Source organism: Cupressus sempervirens, chromosome 9, assembly GCF_028749045.1.
Source record: "Cupressus sempervirens isolate cs-2001-9-10 chromosome 9, ASM2874904v1, whole genome shotgun sequence".
Lineage (NCBI taxonomy): Eukaryota > Viridiplantae > Streptophyta > Pinopsida > Cupressales > Cupressaceae > Cupressus > Cupressus sempervirens.
Genome location: NC_143126.1, coordinates 359,631,491 through 359,651,013, shown reverse-complemented (window position 1 = coordinate 359,651,013; position 19,523 = coordinate 359,631,491). Strand labels below are relative to the sequence as shown.

Here is a 19,523-nt window from a genome sequence, read left to right as displayed (position 1 = left end):
TAGGGTGAAACCAACCAACCTAAACTACTAGCAAACAAGAAGCTTGCACATTATTCAAACTAGCATTACACACACCAAAAGAATGTTTACAAAATATATACAAAGGTAGGAAGAGAGCCTACCACAAGAAATGGAAGAAAGAAAAAAATCATGTGAATCCATTTACCGGCTGGGAGAAATAGGAGCCTTTCTGCCACAACAAATCATGTCTCAATGGAACAGCTCCACACCATTGTTGACTAGCAACTTCTTCAGTACCAAACTTCAAGCCTAAAGCACATATGAATATGTTGACCCAACACTTCTTCCTGAACAACCATAAATCATCATAACACTCTTCTTCACCCAAGAATTTATCTTTAACATTCATTCAGCTAGGTTTCACTTCAAGCTGAAAAAATTGAAAAGAAGAAATCTCTTCAAGAAAAGATGCACAATATCGAGAAATGCTATCACAAAGACTCACTATTTGTACATGGCATTTGATATCACAATCAACTTGCAAGAAAAGAGATGCCTCATCCAACATAGGGTCGATTCCTAAGTGCATGCTCTCCTCAGCCCTTTCAAGAATCAAACTGTCATCAAGCATGCAATGTATGTTGTCTTTTCTCCTTCCCAAAGCGTCATCACTTCCACAATCCAAATCAAAAAAGCCACCCATAGAAGAATGAGAAGAGAAGCTATCTATGAGTGTCTCATCTTCAATTTGATTTGAATGAATACCTAAGTCATTATGGAAGAGATGATCTAGTTGGAGTGATGATAGAAATTTATGTATGATTTCTTCTTCTTCATTAAGAAGAGTATCCTCTAGCATCTCGACTGAGTCATTAATGGGTTGAAAGTTATCTTCGTACCCTCTTTTCTCAAAAAGAATTTCATTGTGAGAAGCTTCAGCCAAAGGCATCTTTAGCTCATCACAAACATCACTTCTATTTTTAGATTGATAAGGTTCTTCCATGGGTTGACCACCAATTTCACAATACAGATCACTTTCAGCCTTCTCATTAAAAAAAAAAGATTCAAATTTCAGTAACATTTCATTGACAATTCTTTCACAAATACAAACTTTCACAGCAAGGTGACCATCATTAACTTCAACTTCCAAGCTTTCTAAAACCAGAGAAACAAGAGATTTAGGAAAACCTTTATTGATGTTTCCCTGAGTACCATCATAATCAGCAAGGACCACATAGTTGCTAGAGATGAAGTAAGATGATGTTTCCAGAGGTTTTTCCTCTTCAACTGTCAACCCTTCTTTATCTTTGTTGTCATCGCTGCTATGATTTTCACTTTCAGTTTGAGTGTTCTCATTTACACGTCTGGTTTTATTGTGGTTGAATTATGACTACTTGGATTTCTTGCTCACTCATGAAAAGGTGATTGAGATAAATGGATGAAACTGAGATAACCGGAGCTTCTTCTTCATCAACTTTCAACTATTCATTTAGTTGTGATACCCTTTTTTGATATACTTGCAACACTTTACTCTTTTCTTCTAGCTCTTTCATCTTATGAAACTTGACACAAAGGCTTCTCCACAATAGCCAAGACATGGCATCATCTTCCAAACTTATATTATTCCTGATAGCATAGAAAATGCTCTCTATATAGCTGTACACAAATTCATGCAACACTTTATCCTCCATCGAATAAAGTTCCATGAGAGTGGGATTTGACCTTGACTTTCTCTTGGTTTTCATATCCAACATGGTCTTTATATAGGGTCACCAATCTCTTGTACATGGAGATAATAAAAAAACTAAGGAAACAAATATTAACACTGATCTTCATTTTCAGTCCCCAACAAAGTCACCAAAAATTTGTTAGTGAATAGATTGTCCTCCAAAGAAATACATACAGATTAACCCCAAAAAGCCTAGATAGGAAGACTAAATATGCACTAACAGTTGGGTCACTTTGCTATTGAAAAGCATAAGTGCCCTCTGAATTTATCTGGGTACAGCTCCCCGTGTAAAATTTACAATAAATCAATTACCCTATGACTGACAATGCTTTTTAACTTGAAAGCAAGAAAGGTTTACAAACATCTATCCATAAACACGATATAGATGCAAAAAAAGTAACTAAAAGGAGACAAAAAATAAATGACACAAGGTCCATTTATTCAAGCATTACATTGCAGGAATAACATAGAGAAAAGAAAAACTATTCATTCCAATATACGAAAAACCATGGTACCAAGTCCAAAGGATAATTATGATGACAATCAAATGTAATAGACACAACTTCAAGGAAAATCAATACCACTCCAAGTTGAATATTATCAGGAAACATGCATTTAAACTCAAAGTTTTAATATTTTGTTGTTTATCCCCTCTAAGCACAACAAAATAATCAATATTCTATTATTTCTGTACAAAAATCAGTATCTGAAAAAAAAAATTCCCTTCCCCAACATTATAATAAGAAAAAGATAGAAGTAGAAAAACCCCCTTGCCATAGCACAAAGTCTGTGGAAAATAACAGTCTCCCCATCTCTGAAAACTAGAACCTTTTGCTTCATCAATTCCTCCTCCTTTTATCCTAACTCTTCCTCGCCTCTTGTGTTACAATGATCTTTTAGTTATGACAATTGATTCCTCATTATATTTGGAAACCATTTCCCGTGACCTGACATTTTTTCAAAACTATCTTTATAAAGATAATATTGGGGGTGCTTATTGAGTCTAAATCTTCAGACCATGACACCTATTATATATTTGCATGCACCGTTCACACTCAGCTTATATTCATGCCATGTGAAAATGAGGTCGTGAAGAACTATAGGTGGAGCTTTTGCCATTGACATTTGTCACCTCCAACGTCTATGTCTTGCACACCGTGCCTTCCTATCACATCTAGCTCCACAAGTTATGACCATATTGACATTTAGTCAAATGGTTCACACGCTTTCTTGATTCCTCCATAGTGATTATGGTGCATTGCGCTATGTGAGAGCATAATTCTCTCAAGTTTGCCATGGGAAGATTATCGGGTTGGCCTTAATATTCGGCATTGGATTCATTATATTGAAATTGCATTATGAATCACTCCTTTTGTAAACTAATATGGTCCATGTGAAATAGGTAATTCTCATTGTCACGGGTCAATCTAACCCGATCACCTCGGTATTTCAGAGGGTATATGGTGGGCAACGTATTCAAATAATTTGATGTGACAACTTTCAAGAGATTTTCATGAAATGGGGGCCTGAAACTTGCGAAGACAATGTTTCTATGAACCAGGCATTATATCAATCAATTTATGAACATTCCTTGTCATTCAAAGGCTGCGATCTGCATGTACATTTTTGTGCCACACTATTTTTGCCATGTATCTCCTACTTATAAATGTATTGGTTCACTGCCTTTATTCCAAGGTCATGCGAGAGATGTCACTTGTGACTTCATGATCAACCTAAGTAGAGATTGAGTTCCTTTTTCCATGTTTATATGCATTTGTCGGGTTCCACCTTCTATGTTGGGCTGCACATTCTTCATTATTTAATGATGATGTCTTCACTATGCCTCACGCCTAGTGATCTCAACTTGTAATTTCTTAATGATTATTGGAGAAGGTTCTTGGGCACGGTTTAGGATTGATGATGGTAGAGTCATTGCATATTAAGTTAAATGGTGTCTTGTTTGTCATTTGTCTCTTGTTGGTCTTTTTCCTCATAGCTTGGGTTCGGGTTCCTTGAAATACTTCCATGCTTCTATTTATCGGACCCTTTGAGGAACCAACCTTGTTTCTTCTCAAGCATGTCATCTCTTTACCTCTTACAACAAAGTAACATCACTTGGCATCTTTGTTGAAGACTTTGGTTTATGATCAAGTTTTGGAAGCTATAGGCACTTTCATCATGAATTATTAGTGTTATGAAACTTACATCCTTTATTCAAGGTTACAAACAAAGGGTATGAATCAGCTTTGAGTACTCTGTCAAACACTTGATGCACATTCTTCATGTGAGATTTATCATGAATTCTGATACAAGTTAATGCCATCAGGTTAAATAGACCATGACATCAATTTATTTTCACATATGCAGTTGATAATATGAACCTTGCATCATGCATATTTGACATTTGTCTAAAACAATTCGCATGATCTTCCTCTAAATCCATATTGAGAGTTGTACTTCATTTGATGCAATATGAAACAAGACTCAAACCCATAAGGTGACTTGCCTTGAACCATTTGAACCAAGATGAATTAGAATAAGCCATTGAACCTGCATGAGAAAATGGAACCACTTCAAAGTGCTTCGAACCACTTCAAACCATTGTTCAAAGGAGTTCAAAAACCCTTAATATTAAAATTTTAATTACTGGGTCTATATGGGTACCAACATAGTGGTTATTCCCCTATTGGATTTTTTGGTTTTTGTCTCTTTACCAATACTTACATATTTTTTATTCTCAGTCTTTTCTATTTTTCTCTCTCTTGTAATTTTGAGACACAATTTTAATATTTATATGGTTATGTTGATCCTCACTCCTATTAGGGTTAGAAGTCTTTTTTTGTGCTTTACTGGCTACAATAGTTTAAGTAATGTTTTTGGTGATGAATTATTAATTGTTCTTTGAACTTGATAGTTTTTTATTTATTTTGATCTAGTGAGACTCCTACTATTTGAGCTTGAGTTGTCCTTTTCTATTGCTTGGATGTCATGGTCCAGAGTAGTTAAGGGTGTGATGTAAAATTTTTAAATGGGTTCATAATCATTTTCATATCTTTTTAAATCAAAGAATAAGTAAATAGTCAATCAAACATTTGTGAAGAAGTTAGGATATTTTCTTCAAAAGATTACACATATAGTTTGGAGGAAGGGGGGGAGTATGTTAACCAAGTATTTAATATATTCTATCATAATCAAAGTATACTTCATCAACATATAGTGTCATACACTCCTCACCAAAATCATTTGATTGAGTGGAAGAATAGAACCTTACAAGAAATGACCAATCACATGCTTCACTCAAACTACATGGCACTAGCATTTTGGATATAAGCAATCAATTGTGCCAACTATATTTAAAATTATATATCTCACAAGACTATACTAAATATGACTCTTGAGGAGGCTTAGTCTAATGTCAATCCTAGGGTATCCTTTTTTAGATTGTTTAGTAGTGATGCATGGACATTCATTCCTAATAATCAACACAAAGCAATTGAGATCGAGGAGAAAAGTCAACGCTTAATTTTTGTTGGCTATTGCAAGGATGTGAAGGGTTATTGATTTCTTGATCATGTCACTTGAGAGGTACATTTGGGTCATGATGTTCAGTTTGATGAGTTCTTTATTTTGAAGGATTCTCCATCATAGGTTGTGCATCTCCTTATCTTCTTCCAAAATTTCTTCTTAAAATGTTTATATTCTTCCAAAAAATTAGGGTGATGACACCCCATGCTACTATTCCTGAAGGTAGTATTGATCTAGTTGTCGATATTAATCCATCTTCTCCTTCTCATCCACCTAAACTTTATAGGCTTGAATAGTTGTTGAGGATATTAGTCTTCTTTTAGGTGATATCATATCCACCCATTCACTCATTTCTCAACTGCAGGTATCAATATTTTTCAAGATTCATGTGATCTCTACCGATCCTCAATTTTTTTAAATGTTATAGGTATACTAGAAGGGGATCGAGTTGGTTGAGAACTATTCTTCTTTGATGAAGAATCATACATGGGATTTGATTCCTCTTTCTACGGGAAGGAAGTTGGTTTAGTGAAAATGAGTCTATCATACCAAATTTGCTAAGGGTATTTCCTCAAGTTGAAGGTATTAACTATTTTGAGGCCTTTTCTCCAGTTGCCAAGATGGCCTACATTCATCTTATACTTTATGTTATGATAAATTAAATGGTTGGTTAGTGTATCAGATGAATGCAAAGAGTGCTTTCCTAAAGTGTGATATAAAAGAAGATATATGTATATGGAGAAACTGAAAAGTTTTATGGATGATTCTTCACTTTTTTGCAAGGATCAAAAATCATTATATAGTCTCAAGTAAGGTCCTAGAGCTTGGTATAAGAAGATGAATAGTTTTTTAATTACTTTTGTATTCACTAGATGTCATTTTGATCCTATGATTTACAACCAATGACATGGGGGTAATCTTTTCATTCTTGTCCCTTATGTGGATGACTTGATACTCTCAAGGAGTTCTCATACCATGATTGAGAAAAATCCCAAAGGGCTTTGATGAAGCATTTTAATATGACTCATGTTAAGAGCTCTTGATTTGCTTCAAATATTTGTAACGGTTGATTACAAACAAGTCCCTACTTCTTTTTAGTAGGGTGTTGTGTCATCCACCAACTTTACTACTCCCTCAATTGATGCTACCTTGTAGAGGCAATTAATTGGCAATATTTTATACTTGACATATACCCTCTTGATATTTTATTTGTAGTTAGTCTTATCTCACAAACCTCACAAGATCCTCATGAGAGCTATTTGCATGTAGTTAAGAACATTCTATAATACTTTCAAAGACCTATATAATTTGGCATTCACTACACATTGGATGCTATGAAGATTATGTGCTTCGCTAATTTAGATTGGGTTGTTGACATTGATGATTGAAAGTCTACATTTGGCCTTGTGTTTTTACTTGGTTTTGGTCTAGTTACATGGTCTTGTAAAAGAATTTTTTTTTTGCATTATCATTAAATTGAGTTTGAGTATTAAGGAGCTTTCTTAGATAATGGAGAGATTATTTAACTTCAAGATCTAATAACTAAGTTTGAATTTTTTATTAATCATACTACTACTCTTCGGTATGATAATTAGAGTGCCATATATATTTCAAGGAACCCTATGAAACATCAATATACTAAGCATATTGAAATCCACATGCACTTCATTCGACAACTCATTCAAGATAGTATTTTTCTTTAGTGTGGACTAGCAAGTTGGAGATATATTCACAAAACCTTTGGCATCTCCTTGTTATCTTTAGTTGCAACCGATGCTAGGAGTAATAATAGTATATCTTGAGAGGTCTTAAGGAGTCCTACCTTCCTTTTCATTACTTTTTAATGATTATTTGTGTTCTCTCTATTGGAAAGGATTTTTATCCCATTGGGTTTCTCCTTTTCTTTTATTACAAGAGTTTGCGTTGTAGTTATACATGGCTACCTAAAATGGCTTTATTGTTAAGACCCATACATCACTCCACTACATTGTTTTTCTCCCTAATTTGCACTTAAGGGGGGTGTTGGAGTAAATGACCCATTAATGTTAGTTTACTCTTTACTTAATTTTACTTGCATAATCTAATCAATGAGGTACATCTTGATATTATTGAGTCTTTTTTTACTATAACATATCCTACAATATATTTTTGAGTTGTGTTTTATTATAAATCTTCTTCTTATAGGTTGAAACGCTTATCTTAACCATGTCCTTTCTTTATATGTGCTCTCTCCTATTTAAGAATACATTTTTTGAATCTTTATATTCACCTCATTTTCAGTTCAATATTGTGTTGATTAACTCTCTTTTCTACTAGATGTTTGGAGATTGGGTTTTGGGTATAGGATGACTATCCTAACATGGATATCTCTCAATATAAAATAATGCTTGGGTACAACCTCCCAATTCTACTTCCTTTTTTAGTAAATTTCTTCCCCCCATCTTGAATAATTTAAAATTAGGTTAATTATTTGTATTTATGTGTTTACTTTTCCATTATAAGTAGTTATGTCAAAATTTTGAGAGGTCTCCATATAACTATGGTGATGACCCTCGTAAACAGAGTTCATAAAAATGATCATATTAGAAACCACAACTTCAATAATTTTTTATCTAAATACATCAACATATAAATCTAGCTTGATTATAATCATGAGTGGAACTACCATATTCAAGTAAAGTCAACAAATTACTCACCTATTAGGTACAATACATGTTGTACAAACTAAATATATGCATGAAATACTACTACATTCTTAGTTCATTATATGAACTAAAACTCTCCAAGGCATAAATGTAATCCACACATCACTATTCTAACATTCCCCTTTTAAGTGGAATTAGGGGATTTACAACATATTCAATGTAACATACATATCACATTAGCAACTATGCCAATGCCATGATAGATATTATGCTTCATTAGAAGCTTTTTGAGGTCCAAATTCTACCAAGACTTGACAAATAGACTCTCCATTAATGGTTTGTTGAAGATAGAACTTCTACATGATCCTATGCATTAGCATATCTAATTAGAATAGTATAGAGCTCCAATAATTCACGTACCTTTTAATAATTCATCTTAAAGTCCCTCTATAGCATCTCCATTTTAAAATGAGATTTGATAACAAGATTAAATATTATAATATTAGTAAAATAAAGATTTAATTAAGCTTAATGAAAGGTTGAAAGGCCTGAAATAAAGAGATATAAATATTTAAAGATTAATTTAGTATAAAATGAAGAAAAAATGCATAATAAATAACCAATCAAAGAAGTAAAAGTAAATAAATCAATCAATTTGGAAATAAATTATCATTCTTAAAGGAAAGTGATCAAGGGAGGCAACACATGTCTTGTGATGAATTGTGACTCCTCAAACAAATATACTTAAAAGGAAAGTTAATTCCCCTCCACCTTGTTAAAGCCAATTTTTTTTTTCTTACCTATAGCCCAGACATTATCAATCACTTGAACTTGAAATGGAACCTCCACTTGGAACCAACTAATTGGAAGAAGATTTTATCCATTAAAATCTTTGGGCTAGACTTGTTGAGCGAAAGCTTTCATGTTTCTCGTCGAGACTTTTTTTTTTGCACAAATCACCCCTTATAAATCTAGGTGTGGAACCTAATGTATGCTCTATCTTCAAATAGTTTGTATCATTACTAATGCATTAGCATGTTTGATGTTGTGAGTGTGAAAGTATTGAAGGTGGAAGAGTGGTTGAGGTAGAGGAGTTTAGCTCCTCAGCAGAGTTGGCCAAGAATTTGTATGGTTTAGTTATGTGCATGCGTGCGCGCGTGCACACACACACGTAGATACTTATTTTGTTTTAAGTCTATTATCTTTAATATCAAAGTAGGTTCGATTTAGAAATTTATTAATAAATGAGAATAGATAAATAAAAGTATGGATTTGTTTATTACCTAATGTAATCGAACATTAATTTTTTTTATTAGTATAATTAAGAAGAAAAGGTATTCCTTCATTTATTAAATTGTAATCAATAGTTTTTAAATTTCAAAGTATATAGTTTTGAATTAGAAGTGAATGCATTTAATAGAACTATAAGTTTATTTATTTTTGGAAGCCAAGTGTAAATTTCAAATTTAAATCATCTTGTTTGCTACTGAAATGAGGGATGTTCAAAGTGGAAAATGCATTTAACATCATTAATTTTTACTTATTCTCAATAATGAGAGTGGAGATAAGATAGGAACTACAATTTTGGAAGGGGCAGATTTGTTTAAAATAAAAGAGGGAGAAAGAATGGCAGTGGGGGAGAAAGGAGAGAGGAGTAGGCTTTGATTTTTACGAGTCAAATTTGAATTATTTTTTTAAAAAGAAAAGGATTCAATCAAGAACTTCAATAAATGGAAGGGGATAGCTAGAAGAAGAGAGGACGGAGCCATGTAGCTGGAAGAAAATGGGGAAACTCATTTGCAAGCAACAGGTTCCCAAATCTAATCTTTTTGCCTGCAAATCTCAAGTTTATTTGTTAATAATGTTAAATATGCTATCTTTTAAATTGAAATTTGTTCAAATTCAATTTTTTGAAGGAGGTACAGGAAGTAAAAAGAAACATGGTTTACATAAGTTAACTTCTCTCTATTTTGTTGAGACTTGAACCAATGTTATTCCCATTTTTACTTATTTATTTTTCCTCTGATTATTTGTTATGAGCAGATCTAGCTGAAAAGGCTTGATTTTAGAATTTATTGTGATTATCTCTTTCAATTTTTAAATTCTATTATGTTGGATGAAACAAGTATGTTGGCTAGTTTTGTTTCTAAGCGAATCTCTATTTTCATGTGCTGAAATTACATTTTTCTTTGAAACCATTATATGAAATTCTTTTCATATAAGAGATTTTTTTTTTGAAAAGCTTTCATCAATAAGAAGGAATTTGTGTTTGAATTTCTTTCATTTGTTTATTTTGTTTTTTATATATTTTGCAATTATTAAATCTACATATCAAAGTTAAAATTTAACTTTGATACATTTTCATTGTAAAATTCTGCATACATTTTAAAAATAAAAATAACATATATTACCCATATGTTATTTGTATCAAATTGTAACAGACTGCAGAAATGAAAGATTGCCTAAGTAGGACCATTGGAGATTTGGTATCGGTTGAAAGAGTTTTTGATAGGTATAGGTTGAAAGAGTATTTGACGTTTGAAAACAAAACTCTTAGAGATGCATGCACCTTGTCCAATCTCCAGCTTTTAGTTTGCCTTTTGAAGTACATATTCCTCTCGTAGGCATTTGTAAATAAGATTTATTTGTTCACAATAACATGAGAGTGATTCGAATGAGATAAAAAAATAATGTCACTCATAGATTTGAAATCTGAATTTTTTTTTTTCATTTATTGTGTAAGAGAAGATTGTTAGTTTTTAGATACAAAGTGAATAATAAATGTTTCAAGCATCACTTTATGATGTCTAGTTTTGACTTAGTTTTAATTTGATATAATTTAATACAAGGAAAACTTGATGAGAATGAAAAAACCGTCTTAGAAAGAAAATAAAAAAAGTTTATCAACAGTGGAGGTAAAAGCATCAAATACTCATTAAGTTAGTACGGAAAAAACGATACAAATTATAAGTGTACATAGTATGGAAAAAGTGATAGAAATTATCTATCTAATGCCTATTTAACTGAATGATGTTTTTACCAATTTGAGTTTGGAAAACTAATTTTTCTTAAAGTAAACTTATTATCATTCTCGTGTTTTTGGTTTGAGCAAGTGGTCAACAATCGTTTGAGCAGAGATATATGGAAATATTTTAGGAGTTTTGAGTTTTATTTTCTTTTTGGAATTGTATTTTTCTTAAGGACATATATGTTTATGGACGAAAATTCTTTTTGTATACTTTTGTTGAAATGAAGAAAAAAAGGAATGGGTGTTGAATGTAGGATCAAAGAGGAGGGTAATTATTGGAAACTTGTGTTAGTGTTCCTTATATATTACCTATCAGTCTTTTACACTAAATTGGCTCATGATGCTTGGCCAAGCTTGGTAAAATATTCATGCATATGATTGAGATGCATTGGTTATTTTTACATTATTTTTCCTCTTCCACATCCTTGTTTATGTTTCTACTAGATATATGTGTAAGTAGATTAGGCACAAAGGCTGCACTAGATCCTTCTAATCCTATTGTGTCGAGTTGCTAGCCTTCTTGTACCAGGGTCAGGTAGTTCTTAACCAAAGAATCTCGGGGAGCTAACCACTCCATGGTTGGGCAGTAAAAGCACCTGGACTACTCTTTTGTCTCATGATAGCAAATGGACAATGTTCTGATGGCTTGGAGACATGACTACATGTAGATGGACACTAAGGTTCGATGGCATGTTATTTATATGTTTTATGTTATCATAGGATTTATACTATATGATGTACTAATGTTATACTTATCTTCGGCGTGTAGGTCGACATAGTTTGTGACATAAGATCGATGTGTTATATGTATATTCCAATATCTTGTGCTTTTGTCATTCAGACATGTGGTCGACTTGTAATAGAAACAAATGACATTAATTATGTCCAAAATTATGATATTTGTGACAACATGTTTTGTCTTTGTGACTCGTTTGAGTGTTGTTGTAATTTTTTTTTTTTTAAAACTTTGATGAAATTAGAATAAGTGCTTACGCAAATATAGTTGACATTTGACTTTTCAATTTTAGTTTTTCGCATTTTATGGTTATTTTACGTATGTGGCAATGTTAGAGAGTTTGGTTCTTACATGTATCATTTAAGAAATCATGGTGAATAACTATGAAATGGGAATAGGATTGGTTCATTGTTCTCAACAAAGACTTATGCATGTGGGTAATGATCCACCATTTGAGTTGAAGTTAAATAACTTCTTATCTGTAAATTGTAGATCATATGATTGGTGAACAATATAAATGATGTGTTAGAATTAGTAAACACTAACAATTCTCATACATGAGATACTTTGCAATGATACATTATTTTGTGTATGTCATAATTTAAATTAACTTATTTATTTATTTATTTTTATTTTTTTCCACAAATTTGAGCTATGCATAAATGTAGCCTATTTTATAAGGCATCTTTCATGCTCATTTTGTTGTCTAAAGTTTGATTTTCTCCTCTTCATCATGAATTAATATTTCTCTTTTTCGTATTCGGTAATGATTGAAGGTTTCTTTTTGGTTCTTCTCTTCATAATCCTTTGAAACCGGTATTTTATATATATATATATATATATATATATATATATATATATATATATATATATATATATATATATATATATCTTACCACTTTCACTTGAAAAAAGAAAAAAGTTTTGATTGTTCTAATAAGATGGTCTCGAGGCTATATTAAGCATCACACGCTAAAGGAAAAAATTAAGTTTTGGAGAAAGCAAGTTAATTTTGACTATTTAACACTTTTAATCTTAGAATAGGTTGTGATATTGCTATCATGATTTGACTGGGTAGTTTTTGAGTCACATTCATTGACCAATGTTTCATGAGTAGTGATTCACATGAATCTGTCTCTAATCGGAATAAATGGAACAAGTAGCACTCATTAGATCTAGGTGATGTCCACAGAGGCAAAGCACTGAGACTTGTTGAGAGGTCACCCATCCCAATACTACTCCAACTTAAGTGTGCTTAACTACAGAGTTTCCTCCATGGTTAAACTCACTATGCTTGCAACCCCATTTTTTTTCTGTATTAAATAGTTAAAATTGACTAATTTTTCTTAAGCCTAATTTATTCCTTACTATATGATACTTAAAAATTAAATTATTATATAATAACATTTGAAGTATACATATGACACATAGAATGTTATTTTAATAGTTGGGAGGATCTCATCTTGATATTAATGCTAGCGTGCGATAAATCCTTTAATATTGGTGGCGTAGAAAAGTAAATACTATAAAAGATTTACATATTGTTGAAATTTGACTCCTTCGATAATAGAAAGTTGGCGTTGAAAATTTTCTGAAATGGACGATTAAAGTCAGTTCGGTAGTCGTGAGCTTTCCGAGAAGGAGAAAATAGTATGGAGGGTAAGGGCGTGGATATGATTTTGAAATATCGTTCTTCTCATTGGTTGCCTTGGGACTACAACTGAACGGGAACATTGCTGCTTGGTCTGTTCCACAACTAGTACTCAAATGAATCATCTTGCAATAGAAAGAAGCCTTTGCAGTCTTGTATTATTTCTGAGCGATGATTGGTATTTGCTAACACATCGGTACCTTGCATATTTTTTATATACTGTTGTTAATCTGCATTATCAACTCCATATGCAATACTCAGTTATCTTTGTAATTCTGAAACTGTGGATCCAAATCACTCTAAACAAACTCTCGGACAAAATAACATGACGATATAAGTTTGAAAACTCGAGCACGTCCTAAGAGGATCTCACAAACACTCTTACATGAAAGATAAGAGGATCTCACTGTGATAGATTATTTTTGTGGAAGTCTGATTTTTTCCTACAGGTTATGATATGAATGAGCAGCATCAAATAAATCTTTGCGAAACTAACTGCTAAAGTGGAGAGTTGAATGAGCAACATGAAAGAAATCATTGAGTGTTTGAAAAGCCAAAATGAATGGTTGAAACTAAGAGCAGCAACTACTTAACGTTTTGTTGAACAATTTGTGGAATGGGTGGTCCCATGAATGGTAAAGTTTCCTACTTATTTTTAAGCAATCTCTTAAATTTTGTTTTTAAATAAAAGTTAGACTATATTTCTTGCAACTATATTTGAAAACAAAATGATCAATTTAAAAAGAGATCAATTTTTTTGAAAGGACACATGTAGTTTTTCACAATAAGCAATTGCTGATTATTTCTAACCCTCCCATTTGTTCTTTGGCTTATTTTCAATTCCTAAATAATAGTTTCTTCACTAAAGTAAGAGGAGATTCCAATTTATCATATTCTTAACATAATAAGTTTACATAGGGATACTCAAATGGTTTAAATTTAAGCTGAAATTCTACTTAAACAATTGCATAAAAAATATAAGATAAACCTCCAAAAAGTATGCAAGTTACACAGTTTATACATTCTAAATAAGATAACATTAGTTTTCAAGCATTACTAATGAATTCCTTTGATGTACACAATCTATCTTTTATATAATTTGTTTAAAAAAACAAATTAAAAATGAAAAAATAAATTAGCTCCTCCAAGTTGTAGAGGATAAAAAAATATATTTTAAGATAAACTGATTGGTAGTCCTCTTATATACTTTATATATTTATTATTGTTTCAATTTAATTACTGAAAACAATAGACAGTGATTGTCAAAATAGAATAACTACGAGAACCGAAATAGGAAATGTATTGATTCAATATTAATGTGAGACATAAAATGGGGATGGAAAATGTTCAAGAAAAAAAGGGATTTATGTCCATTATACAAGGGACTTATAAACTGTGTCCACCTTGAACTATTATACTTGTACTAGCCAGGACTTTGTGTGTTGAATATTTCTTCTATTGAATACGTTTGATATGCTATTGGATTGAGCTAAAGCTAAGACTTGTCAAAAGTGATATTCTTAGTAGGAATAGAAATTTTGAACAGTTGTTTCACATGCATTTTCGTCTTGATCAATAATTATATTATATTTTAATGAATAATCAATATTTAAATAAGTGATTTTTTTTTACAATCATGTTATGAATTTACTAATATGATTGTTTTTATTTCAAAATTTAAAACTAAAAAGATTGAAATATAACATAAAATAATGAAATAAAATTTAAAAACCCGAACCATGATATTTAATATTAAAAGTCAAAGTTTAGAAAAATATTTATTAAATTTTAATTTTAATAAATAAATTTAGATTTGGTTATACTTAGATATAAATGGTATTTATTTATTTTTATTATAAAAATTATATAATTTTTTTAATAGTTAAAAATCTTTGTAAAATTATTAAACTAAATAATTTATTTAAACATTAAACATGTTAATTGTTGTTTTGTTCATGATGAATATTTTCTACTTTATTTATGATGATATATTTTATTAAATGAATTTTAACTCATGACATATCAAACATGTTTGTTATCTATCCAAAAAAAACGTCTTAAACAAGTTCACTATTTGAATAGGGTGTTAATTTTAATAATTTTAAAATAAAATATATTATATTATTATTCAACTATTAGATACATTAATTGTTGTTTTGTTCATGATAAATATTTTTAAATTTATTCATTACTTGATAAATATATTGTATTAAATTAGTATTAACTCATATGGTGCAAGATCATCTTGGGTCAATATGCAATCTCGCATTGCCCAAAATTATTTCTTATTTGCTATATCAACCTTTTGTTTGTGGAGTAGTCGTTGTTCCTTCAAGTTTTGTGTTGTGCACGGTCAATATTTTATTGATGACCTATTTTTAGTCCCTACCTTAAGAGTGCAAAAGCTGATGTTTCATATGATTTTCATATGCTTCGAGTTTTGTGCCATTCTTTTTAATCTTTGTTTCCTATAGTTTCATCCACTGAGACATGTTATTTATTTTGGTGCAGCCTTTGATGACGTGGCATCTTGCTTGGTTGAGAGATGACTCCTTGATCACATTTGGACTTAACTTCAAGAGTGTGTGAACAATTGATGCCCATTACTTATGGCTTATACCTCGAAGCAACCTATATTGTAATTAAATGCATAACTGGCTGACTTGTATAAAGACTTGAATTTGTTGTAGGAAAGAAAGTAGAATATTGGCAAGAAAGATTTTGGGATAAAGGGATTAAATGGAAGATGAAGATGACGAACTTCTAACTCTGTACTTGTAAACCTTGTATTGGCTCCAACTTGGAAGACCTCACACCTAGACATATTGGATGTTGTTGCATATATTTTATCATTCTAGTTGTGTAATCATTCAGTAAATTTTTGAATTTTGTTCTCTCTTTAGTTGTGATTCTGTGGTTTCTTCCTTGTCTACTCCTTGGTGAGTTGTTAGGTGTCTGGACTTCCATCCTTTCATCTAGCAACTTTGTGTCATTGTAAGATATTAAACATGCTCACTATTTGAATAGGATTTAAATTATTAATAATTTAAAATAAAATATATTAGATTATTATAATGATGATGGAAAAATCTATAAATATATTCTTCATATTTTTATTTTAAGTATTTGAGTAATGCCATTGATTAATTATACAATATACCTTTTAAGTTATTTTTATATTGATATTTTGAATAATCATATATTATATTACATTTTACTCTCTTTTTTTGAGATTTTATTATATAATAGATCATTCTTTTTCTATTATTACTAGAAAAATGGATCTATTTTGGAAATAGGATGAATTATTATACCACAAGACATAAAAATCTAAAAGGCTCACTAATAAAAAAGGAGGAAATAAAACAGAAATTTAAACAAAGGATGAAGGTTATAAAGAAGAAACATTAGGCAAAACAATATAGTATTTTTATACCATCAACAAATAAAAAATAATAGAACACTTTTTTTTGGTAGATGGCTCTTTTAGTCTATTTAGAGTTTAAGATTCTTTTGTAAGGAAATCCAAATTATAATAGCCTAACCTTTCCTCTTGAAAACCATCATACATCACAATAATGCAAGCTTCAAACCCTTATAATCATTTAAAACTAAGACAAATCTAATTGAGACATGGAGAAGTTTTTCTTTTTTTATTTGTAAGTGTACCAAACTAAGCTAAGATAAGATCAAGCATCTTTAACTGGTTCGTGATCATATTAGGCTTTTGCATAAATGCATCAAGGACTTGTGTGTGTTTGATAGAAGCATATAGATTCTCACATAATTAAACAAGACTTCAATAACAAAATTTGTGATCTTCATGCCTATTTAAGCACCTAGGCCTTGAAGTATTAAGAATATGCAAATGCACCAATAAACCTAAGGAATTGCTCATTCCACAAATCATTTTTTTCAATTTAATCATGCTCACACAGTTTAAATCTTACAAGGGAGCCAAACCTATTTATTGTTGTGTCTTCCTGAAATGTATATCTTAAATAATATCAATAGGTTCCATCTTTTTAATAGAGTCTTTGGTATTGATAATAGTAGAACCACCACCTATTTAAGGAGGAGACCTTAGTGTGTATGAAATCTCTAATGCAAAAAAAAACTACAATCTAAATTCACCCTAGAAGAAAGGTAAAATAATGATGTTAATGGATGTGATGAATTCATTCATTTGGCACATTAGGGATTCAATTAACTTGTATAATAATTATGAGCACTTTATTCAAGACTTCGGCCATACTGCAATGTAGACCTTCACTTTGCAAATCATCCAAACTTCAAGTTATAATATGTTCCCATTGCTTTACAATATAGAACTTCACTTTGAGTATCATTCAATCTCTAGGTCATACTATACTCCAATTGTTCTATAATTTAAGGGTCCTTTTGATAGTACAAAGTTTATTCAAGCCATCTATGCATAAAACAGTTACCATATGTCTTGAGTAAATCGTATATGACCATTATTTTGGAACCTAAAATCAAAGATCATATTGTTTTAGATTACTACTCTTTTTCTATCTCTTATAATTTATGAAAATTATAGATATTTATTTTTTTTTATTTAACAAATATTTAATCTTTGGTAACATATTTAATGTTTTAGAAATTGCTTCTAACAATCACCTTTTCTCTTCTTAATGATTAAACAAAACAATATCTAGCAAACTTATAGAAAGACCTATATATTAAAAAATGATTAATTTTCAACTCCTTTCGATAACATTCTTTATTGTTCTCTTTTGAATTTATTAAAATTATGCTTACAATCTGTATTTCTATTATTTATTAAATCTTTATAATCAAAAATCCAATTTCCCACCTTTTCATTAGCATCTCAAGATAAAGACTCGAAACCTAATTTCGATTCTATAATGTAGATATCCATTGGCTGTAATATCCTCGCATTGCATCAATTATTTAAACAAGGTTTGAGATTTCAGGGAAAAGGCAGGCTTGATATTTTAGAATATTACGCAGAAAACTATATAAAACAAGCTAAAATTGCGAAGCAGCCAGTGTATATAGACATGTACGCGCTTTGAGCATGCAGTTATGCCCACGCTTCACCCAATCATTGTCATGGCTCTCCGAAAGTCGTCTCAGCTACCGTAGTATTAAGTCATTCCATGGTTCAGTGCAATTATACTATTTTTGATTTCAACTTTACTCATAATAACATTTCAGAGGTTTAGCAGACGACTAGCTATAGCTTATGGATCTCGTGAAACCAAGTAATCATTATTTTAATTCCAGTGGGAGAAAAATTTACATGGGTTTATGCGACCTTGTCCAGGAAAGTTTGAGGAATAAAATAGTACAAGGTTGGGTAGGGTAGATCGGGTTTGCGGTGGGTCGAGGAGGAGAAATGGGTAGGAGAAGAGTGTACTGGTACCCCTTCCCCTTATACCCCTCTCAATCTCATTCCCCAAAGAAACAGAAAAACCTTTTTGCGTTTACCCTGGAAAGAGAGATAGAGATGAAGAAGAGAGAGAACGTACTCGTGACTGGCGTACTCGAAGAGCTTTCCTTTGTTGTTGAAAATGATGAGCGCCACTTCGGCATCGCAGAGCACGGCCAGTTCGCTCGCCTTTTTCTTCAGCCCGTTCCTCCTCTTTGAAAATGTCACCTGCCGATTTATCTTGTTCTCTATAATCCTCAGCTCCACTCGACCCCGCCCCATCTTCTCTCACTCTCACTCTCAGATCTCTCCTCTCCTCTCTTCGCTTCTCTTCTCTTCTCTTCTCCGCCCTTGCCCTTGCCCTTCCCCTTCCCCTAATCATACCCCGGCAGCATCGCGAGAGCGATACCCGTGTTATCTGCTACGCACACTCCTGCTAATCCCCCCCTTTAATTATAATTAAGCAGACAGACGCAGGGGATACGGTCGCAACAACCTAGAAAGTAGGGGACACGTGGCAGAAGGGCAGTAGTTGACTATAAAAGGGCATGCAGCGCATGTTGGGATTGGGTAAGAGTTGCCACAAGGGGAAAGGGGGTGGGGCCCAGGGGCCAGGGCCACATCATTTGTTTTGCGGAGGACTATGTTTCGGGGGGCGAAGCCAAACGCCCCCGCAATATTATTGGTCTACATCTCCGATGCCATCAAATTATTAATGCTTCTGCCACTCCCATCTGACATCCACACCCCTCTCGCCCTTAACCACTTTATATTATTTTATGTTTTTCAAATACTCCAACTATCATCTCATTCTAAAACTATTCGCGTTTTT

The 19,523-nt window shown here is 31.9% G+C and overlaps 1 protein-coding gene across 1 annotated transcript in view; it reads right to left on the bottom strand.

The window, feature by feature from the left end:
• The window catches only part of LOC149538782 (MADS-box transcription factor 6-like), a 265,623-nt gene extending 246,500 nt beyond the window's left edge, over positions 1-19,123 (bottom strand). Inside the window, exon 1 of the mRNA XM_089798932.1 lies at positions 18,792-19,123. Within this exon, the coding sequence (XP_089655058.1) occupies positions 18,792-18,973 (182 nt within the window). The 5' untranslated portion in view covers positions 18,974-19,123. The remainder of the gene's footprint in view (positions 1-18,791) is intronic.
• Between the last annotated feature and the right edge of the window lie 400 nt (positions 19,124-19,523).